Raw genomic sequence first — 25,930 nt, forward strand, 5'->3', positions numbered from 1 at the left:
GAGAACCTCTCTGTTGATTGAGAACCTCTCTGCTGATTGAGAAACTTTCTGCTGATTGAGAACCTCTCTGCTGATTGAGAACCTCTCTGCTGACTGAGGACCTCTCTGCTGATTGAGGACCTCTCTGCTGATTGAGAACCTCTCTGCTGATTGAGAACCTCTCTGCTGACTGAGAACCTCTCTGCTGATTGAGGACTTCTCTGCTGATTGAGGACCTCTCTGCTGATTGAGAACCTCTCTGCTGATTGAGAACCTCTCTGCTGATTGAGAACCTTTCTGCTGACTGAGAACCTCTCTGCTGATTGAGAACCTCTCTGCTGACTGAGAACCTCTCTGCTGATTGAGGATCTCTCTGCTGACTGAGAACCTCTCTGCTGATTGAGGACTTCTCTGCTGATTGAGGACCTCTCTGCTGATTGAGAACCTCTCTGCTGATTGAGAACCTCTCTGCTGATTGAGAACCTTTCTGCTGACTGAGAACCTCTCTGCTGATTGAGGATCTCTCTGCTGATTGAGAACCTCTCTGCTGATTGAGAACCTCTCTGCTGATTGAGGACCTCTCTGCTGATTGAGGACCTCTCTGCTGATTGAGAACCTCTCTGCTGATTGAGAACCTCTCTGCTGATTGAGAACCTCTCTGCTGATTGAGGACCTCTCTGCTGATTGAGGACCTGTCTGCTGATGGAGGACCTCTCTGCTGATTGAGAACCTCTCTGTTTATTGAGGACCTCTCTGTTTATTGAGGACCTCTCTGCTGATTGAGGACCTCTCTGCTGATTGAGGACCTCTCTGCTGATTGAGCACCTCTTTGCTGATTGAGGAACTCTCTGCTGATTGAGAACCTCTCTGCTGATTGAGGACCTCTCTGCTGACTGAGAACCTCTCTGTTGATTGAGAACCTCTCTGTTGATTGAGGACCTCTCTGCTGATTGAGAACCTCTCTGCTGATTGAGGACCTCTCTGCTGATTGAGAACCTCTCTGCTGATTGAGAACCTCTCTGCTGATTGAGAACCTCTCTGTTGATTGAGAACCTCTCTGCTGATTGAGGACCTCTCTGCTGATTGAGGACCTCTCTGCTGATTGAGAACCTCTTTGCTGATTGAGGAACTCTCTGCTGATTGAGAACCTCTCTGCTGATTGAGGACCTCTCTGCTGATTGAGAACCTCTCTGCTGATTGAGAACCTCTCTGCTGATTGAGGACCTCTCTGCTGATTGAGAACCTCTCTGCTGATTGAGGACCTCTCTGTCGAGGAATGTGATTATTTTCCTTCAGTGTGTTTTGTATTTTTGTATTCTCTTGAACTTTTTAAAGCTGTTTAATTTGTATTTTCTAGTGTATAAATTGTGTATAATTGTAAGATGTAGGGTTCCCTTCTGAAATAGTTCTGAAACTATGGCCAACCAAACACATTTTTGTTGATCTGAAGCTTTGTCTGAGGCCCCAGGGTCATCTCCAAGATCACTATAGACGAAAATACCATATAGCCCCAAATGTGATGGTACTTTTAGGTGAAAATGAATTACGCTTCTGGGCTTTCCTCTTTCCCTGACAACCCCAGAACATCTATAAAGTCAAATCTGAGATCCTAATGGTTAATTTCTCTGGGATAGAGGTTTCACCAGATTTATAGACCTGATAGGACCATTATCAGATAACTGGACAAACCAAAGTACTCCAGAAATAGTATCTGGTAAAAGGCGTCCAGGGAAGACAGGAAGGATCAGATGTATTTTCTAAATGTCTGTTTTCTCTGACTGTGACGTCTCCAGAAAACAATGCAGTGAATCTCAACAGATCTCAATAGACACTTGACAGTTGTCCCATGACAACCCAGTACTATGTGCTCTGGGCATTAGAAACGGTTCATTTAGTGTCTGATGTGTTGGACTGTTGGAGTTGTGTTGTCTCCTAGTGGAAGATGTGGACTTTGGTATATGATACCAGGAGTTTCTTGGGCCCACATCCTCGTCAAATTCACGAGGCCCGCCCCAATGGACCTGCTCTTTTCCTGCTGCCAGTTCCATGGCAACGGAACACCCACTGATGACAGCACACACAGACACTTAGACAGCTTAGCACTGGCTAGTGACACTGTATGTCTCCATGTGATGAAATAACTATGTTTTTTTCCATTCTATTGGACAGACAGGTATTGTAATACTCTATCTCTCACAACATCCATTATGCATTATGTGAAAGCATACAGGGACAAATGGACTACTCTTGTTGCTAACGGGTACAAGAGTGGTCTATTTGTGGTCTTGTGTGGCTCTGTTGATAGAGCATGGAGCTTGCAATGCCAGGGTTGTGGGTAAATTCCACGGGGGAACCGTACAAAAAATGAATGCACTCACTACTTTAAGCCGTTCTGGATAAGAGCGTCTGCTAAATGACTAAAATGTAAATGCCAAGTGCTGTTATTCTGTCTGGATACGTCTGTTCACCTGCTTTAGCAACAATCGTCCTGGTTCTGTTCAAGATTAGCTTGAGGTTGCCCACGGTGCACACCATGCAAATGTTTAGCATGATATTTCACTGAAGTACAAGTTCAATGTAATATCCTGCCTCTTGTAATCACATCAACACATCACTCTATACAGAGAATAACATCACTCTACACAGAGAGCATGTTATGGGAGCCGGGACAACATTTAAACTGTCAAAATGTCAGCCAATGTCAGGCTGATGAGTGTGATTAGTGGACAGAGTTGACACCCGGTCTCTCTCCCTGTGTCTGTCCCAGGTCAGTGTCCCGTCGGCTGGGTCTAACCGTCTTCCAGAGGGTGTATACCTACCTGAAGGGAGCCAGGGAGAGGCAGGAGGATGAGGGGAGCATCAGACAGGCCCTCAGCAGCCTGGTGGAGAGGCCCAGTGATGGCTTTGAAGTGGACCAACTGCTGTACTACGAAGAGCAGCTCCAGGGAGCCAGAGAGGGAGCCAGAGAGGGAGCCGGAGAGGGAGCCGGAGAGGGAGCCGGAGAGGGAGCCGGAGAGGGAGCCGGAGAGGGAGCCCGGTGAAAAACATGTCTGACACTGACTAACCTGCGATCATGTTGCCTATCCAAGCATTTCAGAAAGAGCACATCTTGTTGCTCTCCAGGACCAGGGTTGGTGACCTAGTAGATCAACAGAGATGACAGACAGTTACTTCATGATAGACCAGGGTTGGTGACCTAGTAGATCAACAGAGATGAGAGACATTTACTTCATGATAGACCAGGGTTGGTGACCTAGTAGATCAACAGAGATGAGAGACATTTACTTCATGATAGACCAGGGTTGGTGACCTAGTAGATCAACAGAGATGACAGACATTTACTTCATGATAGACCAGGGTTGGTGACCTAGTAGATCAACAGAGATGAGAGACATTTACTTCATGATAGACCAGGGTTGGTGACCTAGTAGATCAACAGAGATGAGAGACATTTACTTCATGATAGACCAGGGTTGGTGACCTAGTAGATCAACAGAGATGAGACATTTACTTCATGATAGACCAGGGTTGGTGACCTAGTAGATCAACAGAGATGAGAGACATTTACTTCATGATAGACCAGGGTTGGTGACCTAGTAGATCAACAGAGATGACAGACATTTACTTCATGATAGACCAGGGTTGGTGACCTAGTAGATCAACAGAGATGACAGACATTTACTTCATGATAGACCAGGGTTGGTGACCTAGTAGATCAACAGAGATGACAGACATTTACTTCATGATAGACCAGGGTAGGTGACCTAGTAGATCAACAGAGATGAGAGACATTTACTTCATGATAGACCAGGGTTGGTGACCTAGTAGATCAACAGAGATGACAGACATTTACTTCATGATAGACCAGGGTTGGTGACCTAGTAGATCAACAGAGATGACAGACATTTACTTCATGATAGACCAGGGTTGGTGACCTAGTAGATCAACAGAGATGACAGACATTTACTTCATGATAGACCAGGGTTGGTGACCTAGTAGATCAACAGAGATGAGAGACAGTTACTTCATGATAGACCAGGGTTGGTGACCTAGTAGATCAACAGAGATGACAGACATTTACTTCATGATAGACCAGGGTTGATGACCTAGTAGATCAACAGAGATAAGACATTTACTTCATGATAGACCAGGGTTGATGACCTAGTAGATCAACAGAGATAAGACATTTACTTCATGATAGACCAGGGTTGGTGACCTAGTAGATCAACAGAGATGAGAGACATTTACTTCATGATAGACCAGGGTTGGTGACCTAGTAGATCAACAGAGATGAGACATTTACTTCATGATAGACCAGGGTTGGTGACCTAGTAGATCAACAGAGATGACAGACATTTACTTCATGATAGTTATTTTCTTTTTGTTCTTCCTGTCATTTCCATCTAGAAGAACAAGCAATTCAATTAAATCAATATTGAATATTAGTGCATAGATTTTGGGCTAGTTTCTATCAGAATAACATAGTGGTTGTTTTTGTGGTGTTAAAGGGGGAACTGCGTTAGAGCTGTCAAAAATCCACAAGCGGCTCATTTCGTTAGCTTGAGATGACAATTTATTGCAACAAAAGTACCTGACTTTATAAACTAACAAATCCCATGCAGCAACGTTATAAGTTCATGCAGCAACGTTCAAACATTCAAATGCGTGATGTTCAGTTGTGTACACCTCGATTGGACAGATAGGCTATTATATAACCCCATCCAAATGAACATGAAAACTATCAGGTATGAAGGTAAGACTCAGGCAAAAGACAGGTCAAGGCAGGCAGGGGTCAGTAAACCAGAGGTGGGGCAACTGTACTGTGGACGGCAGGCAGGCTCAGGGTCAGGGTAGGCAGGGGTCAGTAAACCAGAGGTGGGGCAACTGTACTGTGGACGGCAGGCAGGCTCAGGGTCAGGCAGAGTGGTCAGGCAGGTGGGCTCAGAGTCAGGACAGGCAAGGGTCAAAACCAGGAGGGTGAGAAAAAGAGAGACTGGGTGTCACGTTCTGACCATAGTTCTTTTGTGTTGTCCTTGTTTTAGTGTTGGTCAGGACGTGAGCTGGGTGGGCATTCTATGTGGTGTGTCTTGTTTTTCTATTTCTATGTTTGGCCTGATATGGTTCTGAATCAGACGCAGGTGTTAGTCATTTTCTCTGATTGGGAACCATATTTAGGTAGCCTGTTTTGTGTTGGGATTTGTGGGTGGTTGTTTCTTGTCTTTGTGTCTATGCACCAGATAAGACTGTGTTCGGTTTTCACATTTATTGTTTTGTAGTTAGTTCATGTTAAGTGTCTCTTATTAAAGAACATGAACTCCAACCACGCTGCGTTTTGGTCCGCCTCTCCTTCCCAGGAAGAAAGCCGTTACACTGGGAAAGGCAGGAGTTGAGAGTAAAAAAGCTGGTTGACTTGACAAACAAGATGAACTGGCAACAGGCAAACAGAGAACACAGGTATAAATACATGGGGGATAATGGGAACGACACCTGGAGGGTGTTGGAGACAATTACAAAGACAGGTGAAACAGATCAGGGTGTGACAAAAACATGCATTAGCCGACACTCTCTATCGCCGTTTTGAACTTCTAAGGCGGTAGGGATAATAAGGAGGGGAGTGGTTTGTTACACACAGGAGCAACCGCTCACCTATTGGTCAGCTCATACAGCAGTTACACCTCCAACACCGCCAAAACATCTGCTATGCATGTGTTTGCCAACGCAGGTTAACACTCAATCTGATTGAATCGGGACCTTACTTTCATCAGCAGTGCTCAGTAGTTTGATATTAGCTTTATTAATGTAATGGCAAGGAGTATTTTGGTTGAATGCATTCAGTTGTGCAACTGACTAGGTTTCCGATTTCCCTTTCCCTATTTGATCTATCAGATGAATACGTTCTCTGTGTGTGTGTGTGCTCATGTGTATATTCCAACCTTTCATCTCCACACTGTGTGGGGTTTTTTTTTGTTGCTCTTTCATGTGAACCAGGAAACTCTCAGGAGTTCCCATAGTAACACCATATTAGTCTTGATCATCAAGCTGATGTTTTCGTTGTGTGGTTTCGTCAAAATATGCTCCAAGATATGGAGAACAAAAATATCTTAACAATCGCATAAATATGGGAATGATTTATGTTACCTGTCTTTATGTTCATAAAGCATACATGACACATCATAAACATGACATAACTATGAATTATGCTTGGTAGCTCTGTAATTCTCCAAAAATGGGATTACTGTAACTCTGTAAACTCATTAGAGACTATTGACTGTTTGATGACAACCAGGGAGAGAGTTCTTGTTCTTTCTCATCTCATATAATTCCCATTTCAGACACATATAGAATAATGGCTTCAATAAGAGGTGGTATTGATTAATCTGGGTGTGCATAGCTACTCTTGCCCCTGGGCTGAAGACAGGCCTGATTTCTGTACGGGCCTCTCCTCTCCAACATCAATAGTAATACTATTAGCATAATCTCTTATCTCTCCAAGGAACTGCACAGAATGTATGAATATTGGCCATTAAAAGTAAATGACTTCTGAAGACATTTCCTGGTGCTCTGACATCCTTTTAGATGTCTCTGTACTACAGACAGCCTTTTGCTTGACAATAAAGCATTTATGAAAATCTGGAGTTTGAGCACCAGCCTTTGATGTGAACTTTTAAGGACATGAAATATACAAGAAGTCGTCAAGTCAAAGTGTAGCTACTAGACACTGTAGGAAAAACACAGATACAGTGAAAAGAGAGAAGCTTCTGCCTGTCTGCCAGTATGGATTCTCTGTTATCTCTGTTGTTATCTCTGTTGTACAGTCAACTCCTGGCTCGGATCTGAGGAAGGCCCGGCACGACGGGGGGAGATGGGAGATCAAACTCCTGTTATCTCTGTTGTACAGTCAACTCCTGGCTCGGATCTGAGGAAGGCCTGGCACGACGGGGGGAGATGGGAGATCAAACTCCTGTTATCTCTGTTGTACAGTCAACTCCTGGCTCGGATCTGAGGAAGGCCCGGCACGACGGGGGGAGATGGGAGATCAAACTCCTGTTATCTCTGTTGTACAGTCAACTCCTGGCTCGGATCTGAGGAAGGCCCGGCACGACGGGGGGAAATGGGAGATCAAACTCCTGTTATCTCTGTTGTACAGTCAACTCCTGGCTCGGATCTGAGGAAGGCCCGGCACGACGGGGGGAGATGGGAGATCAAACTCCTGTTATCTCTGTTGTACAGTCAACTCCTGGCTCGGATCTGAGGAAGGCCCGGCACGACGGGGGGAGATGGGAGATCAAACTCCTGTTATCTCTGTTGTACAGTCAACTCCTGGCTCGGATCTGAGGAAGGCCCGGCACGACGGGGAGAGATGGGAGATTAAACTTCTGTTATCTCTGTTGTACAGTCAACTCCTGGCTCGAATCTGAGGAAGGCCCGGCACGACGGGGGGAGATGGGAGATCAAACTCCTGTTATCTCTGTTGTACAGTCAACTCCTGGCTCGGATCTGAGGAAGGCCCGGCATGACGGGGGGAGATGGGAGATCAAACTCCAGATATGCTTCTCAGCTTCAATCTTCACGACAAACCAGATAACATGACATCAAATGTGTTTGTTGTAAGTTGAACAGTTTAACTGAGGAGCGATGGTGAACGACCAACAAACATTTCACCAACATCTCAATCAGATTCTCAGATTCTCACATCTTACCATGATTGAACAATATTTCAGACTCATAATTAAGAAAATGCAATATACTATTTGATTGGTTCTTACACCTTGTTTCATTTTTGACACAAGATGTTTCATCCAAGGTGGAACATCAACAGGGAAAAGGTAATCAACACACATAGGGGAAGAGCAGGATGTCATGCTGATTGGAGGTATCTTGGGGGATTTAGGATTGTGATTGGAGGAAGAGCAGGTGTAATGCTGATTGGAGGTATCTTGGGGGAATTTGGATGGTGATTTTGTTACGGTGCGTGAATGAGGACCCAAAAGCGAATTAACGTAAACAGAACTTCTTTAATAACAAAACATAGGTAGGCTCAGATGGACCGGCAGATTCCGACAGGACAGGACAAGGTTGCAGCAAACATGACGATAGTCTGGTTCAGGCATGAAAAACACAAACAAGAATCCGACAAAGACAGGAACAAAAACAGAGAGAGATATAGAGGACTAATCAGAGGGAAAAAGGGAACAGGTGGGAAAAGGGGTGACGAGGTAGTTAGGAGGAGACAAGGAACAGCTGGGGGAAAGAGGGGGAGAAAAGGTAACCTAATAACGACCAGCACAGGGAGACAGGGTGAAGGGAAAGGACAGAAACAAGACACAACATGACAATACATGACAGTACCCCCCCACTCACCGAGCGCCTCCTGGCGCACTCGAGGAGGAAACCTGGCGGCAACGGAGGAAATCATCGATCAGCGCACGGTCCAGCACGTCCCGAGAGGGAACCCAACTCCTCTCCTCAGGACCGTACCCCTCCCAATCTACTAGGTACTGATGACCACGGCCCCGAGGACGCATGTCCAAAATCCTACGGACCCTGTAGATGGGTGCGCCCTCGACAAGGATGGGGGGGGGGGGGGAGACGAGCGGGGGCGCGAAGAACGGGCTTGACACAGGAGACATGGAAGACCGGGTGGACGCGACGAAGATATCGCGGAAGAAGAAGTCGAACTGCGACAGGATTAATGATCTGAGCAATACGGAACGGACCAATGAACCGCGGGCTCAACTTGCGAGAAGCGGTCTTAAGGGGAAGGTTCTGAGTGGAGAGCCAAACTCTCTGACCGCGACAATATCTAGGACTCTTAGTTCTACGCTTATTAGCAGCCCTCACAGTCTGCGCCCTATAACGGCAAAGTGCAGACCTGACCCTCTTCCAGGTGCGCTCGCAACGTTGGACAAAAGCCTGAGCGGAGGGGACGCTGGACTCGGCAAACTGAGATGAGAACAGCGGAGGCTGGTACCCGAGGCTACTCTGAAAAGGAGATAGCCCGGTCGCAGACGAAGGAAGCGAGTTGTGGGCGTATTCTGCCCAGGGGAGCTGTTCTGACCAAGACGCAGGGTTGCGAAAAGAAAGACTGCGTAAGATGCGACCAATAGTCTGATTGGCCCGTTCTGCTTGACCGTTAGACTGGGGGTGAAAGCCGGAAGAGAGACTGACGGAAGCCCCAATCAAACGGCAAAACTCCCTCCAAAATTGAGACGTGAATTGCGGACCTCTGTCCGAAACGACGTCTGACGGAAGGCCATGAATTCTGAAAACATTCTCGATGATGATTTGTGCCGTCTCTTTAGCAGAAGGAAGCTTAGCAAGGGGAATAAAATGAGCTGCCTTAGAGAACCTGTCGACAACCGTAAGAATAACAGTCTTCCCCGCTGACGAAGGCAGTCCGGTGACAAAATCTAAGGCGATGTGAGACCACGGTCGAGAGGGAATGGGAAGCGGCCTGAGACGGCCGGCAGGAGGGGAGTTACCGGACTTAGTCTGCGCGCAGACCGAACAAGCAGCCACGAAGCGACGCGTGTCATGCTCCCGGGTGGGCCACCAAAAACGCTGGCGAATGGAAGCAAGCGTACCCCGAACGCCAGGATGGCCGGCTAACTTGGCAGAGTGAGCCCACTGAAGAACGGCCAGACGAGTAGGAATGGGGACGAAAAGAAGGTTCCTAGGACAAGCGCGCGGCGACGGAGTTTGAGTGAGTGCTTGCTTTACCTGCCTCTCAATTCCCCAGACAGTCAACCCGACAACACGCCCCTCAGGGAGAATCCCCTCGGGGTCAGTGGAGGCTACTGAAGAACTGAAGAGACGAGATAAAGCATCAGGCTTGGTGTTCTTAGAGCCCGGACGATAAGAAATCACGAACACGAAACGAGCAAAAAACAGCGCCCAGCGCGCCTGACGCGCATTAAGTCGTTTGGCAGAACGGATGTACTCAAGGTTCCTATGGTCAGTCCAAACGACAAAAGGAACGGTCGCCCCCTCCAACCACTGTCGCCATTCGCCTAGGGCTAAGCGGATGGCGAGCAGTTCGCGGTTTCCCACATCATAGTTACGTTCCGACGGCGACAGGCGATGAGAAAAATACGCGCAAGGGTGGACCTTGTCGTCAGAGAGGGAGCGCTGAGAAAGAATGGCTCCCACGCCCACCTCTGACGCGTCAACCTCGACAACGAACTGTCTAGTGACGTCAGGTGTAACAAGGATAGGTGCGGATGTAAAATGATTCTTGAGGAGATCAAAAGCTCCCTGGGCGGAAACGGACCACTTAAAGCACGTCTTGACAGAAGTAAGGGCTGTGAGAGGAGCTGCCACCTGACCGAAATTACGGATGAAACGACGATAGAAGTTCGCGAAGCCGAGAAAGCGCTGCAGCTCGACGCGTGACTTAGGGACGGGCCAATCAATGACAGCTTGGACCTTAGCGGGATCCATCTTAATGCCTTCAGCGGAAATAACAGAACCGAGAAATGTGACGGAGGAGGCATGAAAAGAGCACTTCTCAGCCTTCACAAAAAGACAATTCTCTAAAAGGCGCTGGAGGACACGTCGAACGTGCTGAACATGAATCTGGAGTGACGGTGAAAAAATCAGGATATCGTCAAGGTAAACGAAAACAAAGATGTTCAGCATGTCTCTCAGGACATCATTGACTAATGCCTGAAAGACAGCTGGAGCGTTAGCGAGGCCGAAAGGAAGAACCCGGTATTCAAAGTGCCCTAACGGAGTGTTAAACGCCGTCTTCCACTCGTCCCCCTCCCTGATGCGCACGAGATGGTAAGCGTTACGAAGGTCCAACTTAGTGAAAAACCTGGCTCCCTGCAGGATCTCGAAGGCTGAAGACATAAGAGGAAGCGGATAACGATTCTTCACTGTTATGTCATTCAGCCCTCGATAATCTATGCAGGGGCGCAGGGACCCGTCCTTCTTCTTAACAAAAAAAAACCCCGCTCCGGCGGGAGAGGAGGAGGGGACTATGGTACCGGCGGCAAGAGCTACAGACAAATAATCTTCGAGAGCCTTACGTTCGGGAGCCGACAGAGAGTATAGTCTACCCCGGGGGGGAGTGGTTCCCGGAAGGAGATCAATACTACAATCATACGACCGGTGTGGAGGAAGAGAGGTGGCCCTGGACCGACTGAACACCGTGCGCAGATCGTGATATTCCTCCGGCACCCCTGTCAAATCACCAGGCTCCTCCTGTGAAGAAGAGACAGAGGAAACAGGAGGGATAGCAGACATTAAACATTTCACATGACAAGAGACGTTCCAGGAGAGGATAGAATTACTAGACCAATTAATGGAAGGATTATGACAAACTAGCCAGGGATGGCCCAAAACAACAGGTGTAAAAGGTGAACGAAAAATTAAAAAAGAAATGGTTTCGCTATGATTACCAGAAACAGTGAGGGTTAAAGGTAGCGTCTCACGCTGAATCCTGGGGAGAGGACTACCATCCAGGGCGAACAAGGCCGTGGACTCCCTTAACTGTCTGAGAGGAATGTCATGTTCCCGAGCCCAGGTCTCGTCCATAAAACAGCCCTCCGCCCCAGAGTCTATTAAGGCACTGCAGGAAGCTGACGAACCGGTCCAGCGTAGATGGACCGACAAGGTAGTGCAGGATCTTGAAGGAGAGACAGGAGTAGTAGCGCTCACCAGTAGCCCTCCGCTTACTGATGAGCTCTGGCTTTTACTGGACATGAAGTGACAAAATGACCAGCAGAACCGCAATAGAGACAGAGGCGGTTGGTGATTCTCCGTTCCCTCTCCTTAGTCGAGATGCGGATACCTCCCAGCTGCATAGGCTCAGCACCCGAGCCGGCAGAGGAAGATAGTGATGCGGAGAGGGGGGCAACGGAGAACGCGAGCTCCTTTCCACGAGCTCGGTGATGAAGATCAACCCGTCGCTCAATGCGAATAGCGAGTTCAATCAAGGAATCCACGCTGGAAGGAACCTCCCGGGAGAGAATCTCATCCTTTACCTCTGCGCGGAGACCCTCCAGAAAACGAGCGAGCAAAGCCGGCTCGTTCCAGCCACTGGAGGCAGCAAGAGTGCGAAACTCAATAGAGTAGTCTGTTATGGATCGATTACCTTGACATAGGGAAGACAGGACCCTGGAAGCCTCCTCCCCAAAAACAGATCGATCAAAAACCCGTATCATCTCCTCCTTAAAGTCCTGATACTGGTTAGTACACTCAGCCCTTGCCTCCCAGATTGCCGTGCCCCACTCACGAGCCCGTCCAGTAAGGAGAGATATGACGTAGGCGACACGAGCAGTGCTCCTGGAGTAAGTGTTGGGCTGGAGAGAAAACACAATATCACACTGGGTGAGGAACGAGCGGCATTCAGTGGGCTCCCCAGAGTAACACGGCGGGTTATTGATTCTGGGCTCCGGAGATTCGAAAGCCCTGGAAGTGGCCGGTGGATCGAGGCGGAGATGGTGAACCTGTTCTGTGAGGTTGGAGACTTGGGTGGCCAGGGTCTCAACGGCATGTCGAGCAGCAGACAATTCCTGCTCGTGTCTGCCTAGCATCGCTCCCTGGATCTCGACGGCTGAGTGGAGAGGATCCGAAGTCGCTGGGTCCATTCTTGGTCGGATTCTTCTGTTACGGTGCGTGAATGAGGACCCAAAAGCGAATTAACGTAAACAGAACTTCTTTAATAACAAAACATAGGTAGGCTCAGATGGACCGGCAGATTCCGACAGGACAGGACAAGGTTGCAGCAAACATGACGATAGTCTGGTTCAGGCATGAAAAACACAAACAAGAATCCGACAAAGACAGGAACAAAAACAGAGAGAGATATAGAGGACTAATCAGAGGGAAAAAGGGAACAGGTGGGAAAAGGGGTGACGAGGTAGTTAGGAGGAGACAAGGAACAGCTGGGGGAAAGAGGGGGAGAAAAGGTAACCTAATAACGACCAGCACAGGGAGACAGGGTGAAGGGAAAGGACAGAAACAAGACACAACATGACAATACATGACAGATTTGGTGAAGAGATAGATGGAATGCTGATTGGAGGTATCTTGGGGGAATTTGGATGGTGATTTGGTAAAGAGAGAGATGGAATGCTGATTGGAGGTATCTTGGGGGATTTGGGATTGTGATTGGAGGAAGATCTGGATGTAACGCTCATTGGAGGTATCTTGGGGGATTTGGGATCGTGATTGGGGGAATAGCGAGATGTATTACTGATTGGCAGTATCTTGGGGGATTTGGGATCGTGATTGGGTGAATCATTCACACCAGAGGTAGCTGTAGCTATAGGATGAACATGGTGGACGATCCCTATAAGACCAATATCACAACCTTATTGCTGCTGTGCCTTGATAGAACCTTTAGGGACAGATAGGTGGAGACCAACATCACAACCTTATTGCTGCTGTGCCTTGATGGAACCTTTAGGGACAGATAGGTGGAGACCAACATCACAACCTTATTGCTGCTGTGACTTGATGGAGTCTTTAGGGACAGATAGGTGGAGACCAACATCACAACCTTATTGCTGCTGTGCCTTGATGGAACCTTTAGGGACAGATAGGTGTAGACCAACATCACAACCTTATTGCTGCTGTGCCTTGATGGAACCTTTAGGGACAGATAGGTGGAAACCAAAATCACAACCTTATTGATGCTGTGCCTTGATGGAACCTTTAGGGACAGATAGGTGGAGACCAACACCACAACCTTATTGCTGCTGTGCCTAGATGGAACCTTTAGGGACAGATAGGTGGAGACCAACATCACAACCTTATTGCTGCTGTGCCTTGATGGAACCTTTAGGGACAGATAGGTGGAGACCAACATCACAACCTTATTGCTGCTGTGCCTTGATGGAATCTTTAGGGACAGATAGGTGGAGACCAACATCACAACCTTATTGCTGCTGTGCCTTGATGGAACCTTTAGGGACAGATAGGTGGAGACCAACATCACAACCTTATTGCTGCTGTGCCTTGATAGAACCTTTAGGGACAGATAGGTGGAGACCAACATCACAACCTTATTGCTGCTTTGCCTTGATGGAGTCTTTAGGGACAGATAGGTGGAGACCAACATCACAACCTTATTGCTGCTGTGACTTGATGGAGTCTTTAGGGACAGATAGGTGGAGACCAACATCACAACCTTATTGCTGCTGTGACTTGATGGAGTCTTTAGGGACAGATAGGTGGAGACCAACATCACAACCTTATTGCTGCTTTGCCTTGATGGAGTCTTTAGGGACAGATAGGTGGAGACCAACATCACAACCTTATTGCTGCTGTGCCTAGATGGAACGTTTAGGGACAGATAGGTGGAGACCAACATCACAACCTTATTGCTGCTTTGCCTTGATGGAGTCTTTAGGGACAGATAGGTGGAGACCAACATCACAACCTTATTGCTGCTGTGACTTGATGGAGTCTTTAGGGACAGATAGGTGGAGACCAACATCACAACCTTATTGCTGGTTTGCCTTGATGGAGTCTTTAGGGACAGATAGGTGGAGACCAACATCACAACCTTATTGCTGCTGTGCCTTGATGGAACGTTTAGGGACAGATAGGTGGAGACCAACATCACAACCTTATTGCTGCTTTGCCTTGATGGAACGTTTAGGGACAGATAGGTGGAGACCAACATCACAACCTTATTGCTGCTTTGCCTTGATGGAACGTTTAGGGACAGATAGGTGGAGACCAACACCACAACCTTATTGCTGCTGTGCCTTGATGGAGTCTTTAGGGACAGATAGGTGGAGGAAAAAGATGTGGAGCAAAACAATGGAGGAAGAACATGTGTATCTCTTCTGTAATTGTCTTCATACCCTTCCCCCAGCCCACACCATCATGTACACAGCAGGTAGTCTATAACACTGAGGACCCAGTGGTCTCCATCCCTCTGTCTGTCTGCATCTCTATTTCAGCAGGTAGTCTATAACACTGATGACCCAGTATTCTCCATCCCTCTGTCTGTCGGCCTCTCTATTTCAGCAGGTAGTCTATAACACTGATGACCCAGTGGTCTCCATCCCTCTGTCTGTCTGCATCTCTATTTCAGCAGGTAGTCTATAACACTGAGGACCCAGTGGTCTCTATCCCTCTGTATGTCTGCATCTCTATTTCAGCAGGTAGTCTATAACACTGAGGACCCAGTGGTCTCTATCCCTCTGTCTGTCTGCATCTCTATTTCAGCAGGTAGTCTATAACACTGACCCAGTGGTCTCTATCTCTCTGTCTGTCTGCATCTCTATTTCAGCAGGTAGTCTATAACACTGTGACCCAGTGGTCTCTATCCCTCTGTCTGTCTGCATCTCTATTTCAGCAGGTAGTCTATAACACTGTGACCCAGTGGTCTCTATCCCTCTGTCTGTCTGCATCTCTATTTCAGCAGGTAGTCTATAACACTGACTCAGTGGTCTCTATCCCTCTGTCTGTCTGCATCTCTATTTCAGCAGGTAGTCTATAACACTGTGACCCAGTGGTCTCTAGCCATCTGTCTGTCTGCATCTCTATTTCAGCAGGTAGTCTATAACACTGTGACCCAGTGGTCTCTATCCCTCTGTCTGTCTGCATCTCTATTTCAGCAGGTAGTCTATAACACTGTGCCCCAGTGGTCTCTATCCCTCTGTCTGTCTGCATCTCTATTTCAGCAGGTAGTCTATAACACTGTGCCCCAGTGGTCTCTATCCCTCTGTCTGTCTGCATCTCTATTTCAGCAGGTAGTCTATAACACTGTGACCCAGTGGTCTCTATCCCTCTGTCTGTCTGCATCTCTATTTAAGCAGGTAGTCTATAACACTGACCCAGTGGTCTCTATCCCTCTGTCTGTCTGCATCTCTATTTCAGCAGGTAGTCTATAACACTGACCCAGTGGTCTCTATCCCTCTGTCTGTCTGCATCTCTATTTCAGCAGGTAGTCTATAACACTGACCCAGTGGTCTCTATCCCTCTGTCTGTCTGCATCTCTATTTCAGCAGGTAGTCTATAACACTGACCCAGTGGTCTCTATCCCTCTGTCTGTCTGCATCTCTATTTCAGCAGGTAGTCTATAACACTGATGACCCAGTGGTCTCCATCCCTCTGTCTGTCTGCATCTCTATTTCAGCAGGTAGTCTATAACACTGAGGACCCAGTGGTCTCTATCCCTCTGTATGTCTGCATCTCTATTTCAGCAGGTAGTCTATAACACTGAGGACCCAGTGGTCTCTATCCCTCTGTCTGTCTGCATCTCTATTTCAGCAGGTAGTCTATAACACTGACCCAGTGGTCTCTATCTCTCTGTCTGTCTGCATCTCTATTTCAGCAGGTAGTCTATAACACTGTGACCCAGTGGTCTCTATCCCTCTGTCTGTCTGCATCTCTATTTCAGCAGGTAGTCTATAACACTGTGACCCAGTGGTCTCTATCCCTCTGTCTGTCTGCATCTCTATTTCAGCAGGTAGTCTATAACACTGACTCAGTGGTCTCTATCCCTCTGTCTGTCTGCATCTCTATTTCAGCAGGTAGTCTATAACACTGTGACCCAGTGGTCTCTAGCCATCTGTCTGTCTGCATCTCTATTTCAGCAGGTAGTCTATAACACTGTGACCCAGTGGTCTCTATCCCTCTGTCTGTCTGCATCTCTATTTCAGCAGGTAGTCTATAACACTGTGCCCCAGTGGTCTCTATCCCTCTGTCTGTCTGCATCTCTATTTCAGCAGGTAGTCTATAACACTGTGCCCCAGTGGTCTCTATCCCTCTGTCTGTCTGCATCTCTATTTCAGCAGGTAGTCTATAACACTGTGACCCAGTGGTCTCTATCCCTCTGTCTGTCTGCATCTCTATTTAAGCAGGTAGTCTATAACACTGACCCAGTGGTCTCTATCCCTCTGTCTGTCTGCATCTCTATTTCAGCAGGTAGTCTATAACACTGACCCAGTGGTCTCTATCCCTCTGTCTGTCTGCATCTCTATTTCAGCAGGTAGTCTATAACACTGACCCAGTGGTCTCTATCCCTCTGTCTGTCTGCATCTCTATTTCAGCAGGTAGTCTATAACACTGACCCAGTGGTCTCTATCCCTCTGTCTGTCTGCATCTCTATTTCAGCAGGTAGTCTATAACACTGACCCAGTGGTCTCTATCCCTCTGTCTGTCTGCATCTCTATTTCAGCAGGTAGTCTATAACACTGACCCAGTGGTCTCTATCCCTCTGTCTGTCTGCATCTCTATTTCAGCAGGTAGTCTATAACACTGACCCAGTGGTCTCTATCCCTCTGTCTGTCTGCATCTCTATTTCAGCAGGTAGTCTATAACACTGACCCAGTGGTCTCTATCCCTCTGTCTGTCTGCTTCTCTATTGCTCTTTGTATGCCATCCATTTCTAAAATGGCTGCACCCCATTCGTTTGCTTGTCCGCAAAGTTCTTCAGAGTTTTTCTCTTGTGATGTCAGTCACTTATAGTCACTCAATTAGCCACGTCAGCTAACATTTGTTCGATGGGTAAGTTAGTCTAGCGGCCAGCTATCTATACTTGATATCATAGTGGAATTACTGACCGGGTGCCCCCATTGATTTTGTTAGTCAGTCTCACTCAGACATCATATTACAAACTTCAAGCATTTCTCTCCACCCTATGGGAAAATGTGTAGAATTCAGGAAATTAGCTGTAAAACAGCTAATTCCCTTTCCACCCTGTCTCAAAATGAGTAGAATTGCATGAATTTAGTCATAAAATTGCAAAAACCTATCTCCTCCCGTTCCAATTTGTAATGTGTGTGACAGCGATGAGCCGGTGCTGTGATTAAATCTATCCTTTTATTAGGATTGAGGCCTTGGAGCTGATATGAATGGCTTTAATATGAGATGTAAAGATGGCCCATATTACCACTAAAGGGGAGAGAGATTGAATTAAAACACATATGACCTAGCCATTTATCATCCACTTCCTCAATTACAATGACAGTTGTAATAATATAGGCTGTGAGTGGATAGCGGATACGTCTCTATGAAACTTTAATCAACACTTTGCAACACTTAGAGATGCTCTTCATCCAGAAAGGTTCCTGTCATTCTGTTTCTGTTTCTTTTCAAAACATGTCTTCAATCCCATCACTTTGGACCAATGTTCAAAACTGGATGCTTGCTGCACAAGCCTTGGTGACTTTAATATAAAATTCATTGAAAACAGTAATGGAGAACCTCCATGTCCAATTCAACTGACTGGAATGGTCGAGGTGGCAGGCAGGGGAGGAGCAGGTAGGGGAGGAGCAGGCAGGGGAGGAGCAGGTAGGGGAGGAGCAGGTAGGGGAGGAGCAGGCAGGGGAGGAGCAGGCAGGGGAGGAGCAGGCAGGGGAGGAGAGGAACAGTGGGGTTATGTGAGGATGCCAGACCGCTGCATGGATGATGGGAGGAATGTCGAGGTTCAGGGGGTAGACACCCACAGCTCTGTGAACAGTGGATCCTGATTAGGCCTCCCCATGCAGTTGTCTGGGAGATGTGTGACAGATTGTATCTCGACACACAGAAGTATGGCAGCTGAGTGTATGTGTTATAATGTGTTACTGTGTGTGTGTGTGTGTGTGTGTGTGTGTGTGTGTGTGTGTGTGTGTGTGTGTGTGTGTGTGTGTGTGTGTGTGTGTGTGTGTGTGTGTGTGTGTGTGTGTGTGTGTGTGTTATAATGTGATACTGTGTGTGTGTGTGTGTTATAATGTGATACTGTGTGTGTGTGTGTGTGTGTTGTAATGTGATACTGTGTGTGTGTGTGTGTTATAATGTGATACTGTGTGTGTGTTATAATGTGATACTGTGCGTGTGTGTGTGTGTGTCCAGGCAGCTGATGTTCTGAAAGAGCTGCTAAATCTGGATCCCTACAAATCAGCTGGGCTAGACAATCTGGACCCTCTCTTTCTAAAAATGATCTGCCGAAATTGTTGCAAACCATATTACTAGCTTGTTCAACCTCTTTTTCATATCATCTGAGATCCCCAAAGACTGGATAGCTGCCGTGGTCCCTCTTCAAAGGGGGAGACACTCTAGACCCAAACTGTTATACACCTATATCCATCCTGCCCTGACTTTCTAAAATCTTCGAAAGCCAAGTTAACAAACAGATCACCAACCATTTCAAATCCCACCGTACCTTCTGCATTATGCAATCTGGCTTACGAGCTGGTCATGGGTGCACCTCAGCCACGCTCAAGGTCCTAAACAATATCATAACCAGCATTGATAAAAGACAATACTGTTAAGCCGTCTTCATTGACCTGGCCAAGGCTTTCGACCGTGTCAATCACCGCATTCTTATCAGCAGACTCAATAGCCTTGGTTTCTCAAATGACTGCCTTGCCTGGTTCACCAACTACTTCTCAGATAGAGTTCAATGTGTCAAATCGTGCCTGTTGTCCGGACCTCTGGCAGTCTCTGTGTTTCTGGAAATGTGGATTTTTAAAAGTAGAAGCTCGAATTGTTTGGGCACAGACCTGGATAGTATGACAGAACACTGCAGGCTATCTCTGCAGTAGATTGCAACTCCACCCCCTTTGCCAGTTCTATCTTGTCGAAAAATGTTGTAGTTGGGGATGGAAATTTCAGGATTATTTGTGGCCTTCCAAAGCCAGGATTCTGACATGGCTAGGACATGTGGGTTGGCGGAGTGTGCTAAAGCAGTGAATAAAACAAACTTAGGGAGGAGGCTTCTAATGTTAACATGCATGAAACCAAGGCTTTTACAGTTACAGAAGTCAACAAATGAGAGCGCATGGGGAATGGGAGTTATGCTGGGGGCTACAGGTCCTGGGTTAACCTCTACATCACCAGAGGAACAGAGGAGGAGTAGGATAAGGGTAGAGCTAAAGATTATACGAACTGGTCGTCTAGTGCGTTCGGGAACAGAGAGTAAAAGGAGCAGATTTCTGGGCGTGGAAGTATAGATCTGTGTGTGTGTGTGTGTGTGTGTGCCTTCCTCTCTCACAGTGTGTGCCTTCCTCTCTCACTTCCTCTCTCACTTCCTCTCTCATCTGTGTGTGTCTCTCTTACTTGTTCACCCTTTAACATTTTCCTCTCCTATTCCAGTTTAGATGAGTTTCATTCTTCACTCTGTCCATTTTCCATTCAGCAGGAGGTATTCGTGAGTGCATTGAAATGAAATGGGGTGTAAAGAAGCCTATGAGTTTAATGAATGATGACCAGCCTCTGGCTTCCTATTGTTGATGCACACACAAACACAGTATTTCTCTCAATGTCTCACCTTATCCCCTATCACTTGTTCCTTTCTCTCTCTCTCTCTCTCTCGCTCTCTCTCTCTCTCTTTCTCTCTCTTCCTCTCTCTCTCCCTCTCTCTCTCTCTTCCTCTCTCTCACTCTCTGTCTGGATGCTATTAGTATGCTGTGCTATGCAGGCTGCTGTGTGCATGGCTGCAGGGAGATAAATTAATTGATATTTGGGTGGTGGGGAGAGGTAGCGAAAGTTCCACTCCAATAGACACACTTATACACGTTGACCCACTTTTGAAGCTGAGTGCTCACTGACAAACGGAGGCTGCAAATCAGGAAGCGCTCAAGAGAGCCCGGTCAATGTCACTTGAGGCCCAATTCAATCAAAGTGCTAACCAGGAGTTTCTGGAATAATGCAAAACAAAGCTTGCCATGGCATCAGGCATGCTTATACATTTGAGTCTGTAAACATTGTTTTGTTACGAACATGAATCAAAAATGTATTCTGTAGTGGGATAAAGCTGTTGTTTTGTATTTTCCTCAAAACCCAGGTGAGTGGTTTTGATTGATTAGGACCCCTTTAGTCAGTAAAATGGACTCAATCATTTATCAAAACACAATGAAACAATAGTGTCCTCTTTTATACGAGTATTGTCCACATACAATAAATCATGGATTTCAAATACCTTGGTACCCATAGGAGGGAGATTTGTGAAAGACAGGGGAAATCGCTCCAGTGAATTGGGTATTTTCAGCAGAAAGAGGTCATCTCTAACCCAGGGGAGGGTGCACCATCTGGCTGGAGGCGTTGGACACCGAAGTAAAGGAACTGGTATTAATGTCTCTGTATTTCATCATCAGCCAATGAGGAGCTAAGTGTCCCCTCTAAGTGTCCCCTCTCCCTCTCCCTCTCTACCTGAACCCACACAGCACACAAAATAATACTAAAGTATTATGTTATAGCATCACCCTCAGTTAAATAAAGGTTCAATTAAACAAATTATAATAATAACTCAAATAAAAAAGGTTAAGGTTAATTTTGAATGAACTGCAATGAATGTCAGGTTGTTACAATTAATACAAGTAAATTCCCCAATTTATGGATGCACATTTTTCTCACACTTACCCATCGCCCTTAACACAAAAACCTCATTTATTGATGGATGGGGGCTATTTAAATGTTTTGTGAGGTATAATTGTGTCTTTTTACCCTGAGGTGACCTCGTAAAGAGGATTTCCCAGATAGATGGAGGGTGTTATAATAAAACTCATGGTAGCAGATTATTCATCCAGTATCCCACTATTATTTTATTTGTCAAGAGGCTCTCATTTGCAGGAGAAGTTTTGTAAGCAACACCAAGAGTACCCTCATTTATGCCTTAAATCCTTAAATCTGATAAATGAGGGTTATTAGAAAGGTGAGTGCTCTGCGGAGAGAGAGAGAGGGAAAGAGAGAGAGAGGAGGGAGGGTGAGAGGACTGAAGAGTTTGTCCTCCCCAAATCAGATTTGCCCCAGGCTCTAAATATAGCACTGGCGATATCAGGACACCTCCCTAGAGGAACCAGCTTTCCTACCATACTGAGGATATCCTAAATTATTAGAGTTTTGTCAATGCAAGTGACAAATTGCCCTGGATTGTGTGTGTGTGTGTGTGTGTGTGTGTGTGTGTGTGTGTGTGTGTGTGTGTGTGTGTGTGTGTGTGTGTGTGTGTGTGTGTGTGTGTGTGTGTGTGTGTGTGTGTGTGTGTGTGTGTGTGTGTGTGTGTGTGTGTGTGTGTGTGTGTGTGTCTCCAAATGTGTGGCTCTGCACTGGGTGACACAATTATACTTTGTTTTTACTGCACAACAGTTCCAATAATTTTCATTGTGAAGGAATTTGTTTATAAAAAAGACAATATTTGGCCTAGGCAAATACTTACGCTCAATACTGATGCTCAATACTGATGCTCAATACTGATGCTCAATACTTACGCATTTGTATTTAATTTATGGATCATTATAAATGGTTATAACAACTACTACTCAAACAGCGTACAGAAATATATGTCAAATGTGTGGGCTTGGAGCCAGAAAGGGAGCGAGAGAGAGAGAAAGGGGGTGGGGGGGGAGGGGGGGAGAGAGAGAGAGAGAAAGAGAGAGACAGAGTAATATGAACTTATTCCAGCGTCAGGAGAACATCCAGTCAGTTAACCACTGGAAAGGTCAGCTGTGTTTATTGTCTTGGCATAACGACGTTGCAGTAGGTCACTTTAGCCTAATGACAGCTGTTTCTGTACTCTACTGAGTCAACAGTGTTTTTCATTTTTGTGCACAGTCACTTTTGAAACATTTCAATCTGTCTCCATATTTATACAGTAAGTCATGTCAACCCAAAGGATTCATATATTTACAGATACGGGATCTTAATTTGACCACCCTGTTGTTCTAGAAGTGTTCCTACACAGCAGGAATTGCAAACATGTAGTGTATTTGAGGTTTAAAAAGGCTTCTAAAATTATTCATTTCTACTTTAACATTTCAGACTTGATTTGCCCTTACTAAAAATGTACCAACCCCTACAAAAATGTCCACTAATTATAAAATAATTTACCTTTCCTGTTGCTGCAGGATTATTTTCCTGCTGTAAGAAACGGATCAGACCACACTGGATTTCGGAGTATAAATGCACAGATGAACCACCACCAGCCAAATCCTCTTTCCTTCAGCTGGTGTCAGGAGGATCACGGAGGCCGTTAGACGTGAGGGCTCGGCTCATTGGCTCAGCTGCTCAGCAGCAGGCCCGGCCCGGAAGTATACAGGAAGGGATTTGTCTCCAGAGGAAGAAGACACTTATTTATAATATTAATCTATTCTAATGCACTTAACCTTATCTACCCAGAAGGTTAGCTCAGATGTGACACATGCATTGATTACAGTACATCCACCTCACACAGACTGTGTCTCCAGAGACCTTGGCCTTGTTAATTAGAATGCATTGTAGTTAATATGCTGCATTGAAATGAAACAGTTACTGGAAAATGCTGTGTGTGAGTCAACAGTAATATGTTGTGGCAGTGGCGATTTTAGCATGTAAATCTTGGTGGGGGCTAACTAAACTCTTTTCCTTTTTATGCACAACACAAAAAACTGTTAGGGCCTACTTAAAGCCTTCTCAACAGCAGAGTCCCAATAGCAGTCCATACATCTTTTAATATAATGTTTACTTACCCTACATTACTCATCTCATATGTATATGTATATACTGTACTCATTTAAACTGCTGCATCTTGCTGCATCTACTGCATCTTGCCATCTTTATGTAATACATGTTTCACTAACCACTTTAAACTATGCCACTTTATGTTTATATACCCTACATTACTCATCTCATATGTATATACTGTACTCGATACCATCTACTGCATCTTGCCTATGCCGTTCTGTACCATCACTCATTCAAATATCTTTATCTACATATTCTTTATCCCTTTACACTTGTGTGTATAAGGTAGTGGTTGTGGAATTGTTAGGTTAGATTACTCGTTGGTTATTACTGCATTGTCGGAACTAGAAGCACAAGATTTTCACTACACTCGCATTAACATCTGCTAACCGTGTATGGGACAAATACAATTTGATTTGATTTGATTTGACATCTTACCACTGCTACACCTGGCTATCAGCGGAGCCTTGTCTGGCAGTGAAACAGTTAATTCAGCCTCATTTACTGCCTTAAAATAACCAGCTGATATGGCTGACTTGCTTAAACAAATGTGGTTTCTACTGACAATTGAGATGCACTAACTATGGCATAAAGGGGTGCCGAGCGGAGAAGAGGCCGTCCGTCATTTTGATTAAGACATTAATGAGCGAGCTAGGACGGACGTGGTCAATATAAGTATTTGTTCAGCACTTTTGAAATGTACAGAGACAGAATTCAGAACATGGGCCTTTCTTACAGTATTCTCCCTGTACACCACGTCAGAACCGTAGAATAAATAAAGGGGGCATATAAACAGACAATGAAAGCTTTTACAATATTCAATGATTACATTTCTCTAAAACAGGTGTCATGACATTGCCCTCCCTGGGTACAGCGAGCACCATCCCCCTTTCTCTGCACCATCCCCCTCTCTCTCTTCCCCATACACCAGGCTCTGTTAGGAAGGTCATAAATTCCTGGAGGAGATTCTTCCTCATGGCCAGACAGTATAGAGAGAGAGAGAGAGAGAGAGAGAGAGAGAGAGTTTTCATAGAGAGAACAAAGGAACTTCTTCCACCTCACAGAACTTGAGAACTGAACAATATTCATGTTCTGGAGAATGTATAAACGGTCGGTGAAGTAGCCAGCTACAAACTGGTCCGTTTGGTACAATTTTGTGAAACTCATGAGAGACAATAGAGGCACATTACCATAACCCTGTTTATACAAGAGTCTCAGTTGTGAGGCTTGCATCTAATTGTTGTATAAAATTAATGAGTAAAGATGAAACTATTTATGAAATTATGTAATGTGATTTTAAACTGTTTAAAGAAGGAAACTCCAATTCCCTTTGGAGTTGAACCTGTTTGGGATAGGGGGCAGCATTTTCACGTTTGGATGAAAAGCGGGCCCAGAGTAAACTGCCTGCTACTCAGTCCCAGTTGCTAATATATGCATAGTATTAGTAGATTTGGATAGAAAACACTTTGAAGTTTATAAAACTGTTTGAATGATGTCTGTGAGTATAACAGAACTCATATGGCAGGCGAAAACCTGAGAAAAATCCAACCAGGAAGTGGGAAATCTGAGGTTTGTAGTTTTTCAACTCTTGGCCTATCGAATACACAGTGTCTATGGGGTCATATTGCAATTCCTAAGGCTTCCACTAGATGTCAACAGTCTTTAGAACCTTGTTTGATGCTTCTACTGTGAAGGAGGGGGGAATGAGGGCTCTTTGAGTCAGTGGTCTGTTAGAGAGCCACGAGCTGGCCATGCACATTCACGTGAGAGTTAGCATGAGTTCCATTGCATTTCTGAAGACAAAGGAATTCTCCGGTTGGAACATTATTGAAGATTTATGTTAAAAACATCCTAAAGATTGATTCTATACTTCGTTTGACATGTTTCTACGGACTGTAACGAAACCTTTTGACTTTTCGTCTGCACCTAGTGATCGTGCTTCATGAATTTTGATTACTGGGCTAAATGCGTGAACAAAAACTAGGTATTTGGACATAAAGATTAACTTTATCGAACAAATCAAACATTTATTGTGGAACTGGGATTCCTGGGAGTGCATTCTGATGAAGATCACCAAAGGTAAGGGAATATTTATAATGCTATTTCTGACTTCTGTTGACTCCACAACATGGTGGATTTCTGTTTGGCTTGATTTGTTGTCTGAGCGCCGTACTCAGATTATTGCATGGTTTGCTTTTCCCTAAAGTTTTTTTTTAATCTGACACAGCGGTTGCATTAAGGAGAAGTATATCTTTCATTCTATGAATAATACTTGTATCTTTTATCAATGTTTATTATGAGTATTTCTGTAAATTGATGTGGCTCTCTGCAAAATCACCAGATGTTTTGGAAGCAAAACATTACTGAACGTAACGCGCCAATGTAAACTGAGATTTTTGGATATAAGTATGCACTTTATCAAACAAAACATACATGTATTGTGTAACATGAAGTCCTATGTGTGTCATCTGATGAAGATCATCAAAGGTTAGTGGTGAATTTTATCTATATTTCTTCTTTTTGTGACTCCTCTCTTTGGCTGGAAAATGGCTGTGTTTGTTTTTGT

General features: G+C 45.6%; 1 protein-coding gene across 1 annotated transcript in view; it reads left to right on the plus strand.

Annotated features, from left to right (window-relative positions):
- Positions 1-4,261, plus strand: part of LOC110520780 (serine/threonine-protein kinase Nek11-like) — a 92,192-nt gene extending 87,931 nt beyond the window's left edge. Inside the window, exon 16 of the mRNA XM_036938564.1 lies at positions 2,747-4,261. Coding sequence (XP_036794459.1) covers positions 2,747-3,020 — 274 coding nt within the window. The 3' untranslated portion in view covers positions 3,021-4,261. The remainder of the gene's footprint in view (positions 1-2,746) is intronic.
- The last annotated feature ends 21,669 nt before the right edge of the window (positions 4,262-25,930 follow it).

The sequence above is a fragment of the Oncorhynchus mykiss genome, chromosome 2, assembly GCF_013265735.2.
Source record: "Oncorhynchus mykiss isolate Arlee chromosome 2, USDA_OmykA_1.1, whole genome shotgun sequence".
Lineage (NCBI taxonomy): Eukaryota > Metazoa > Chordata > Actinopteri > Salmoniformes > Salmonidae > Oncorhynchus > Oncorhynchus mykiss.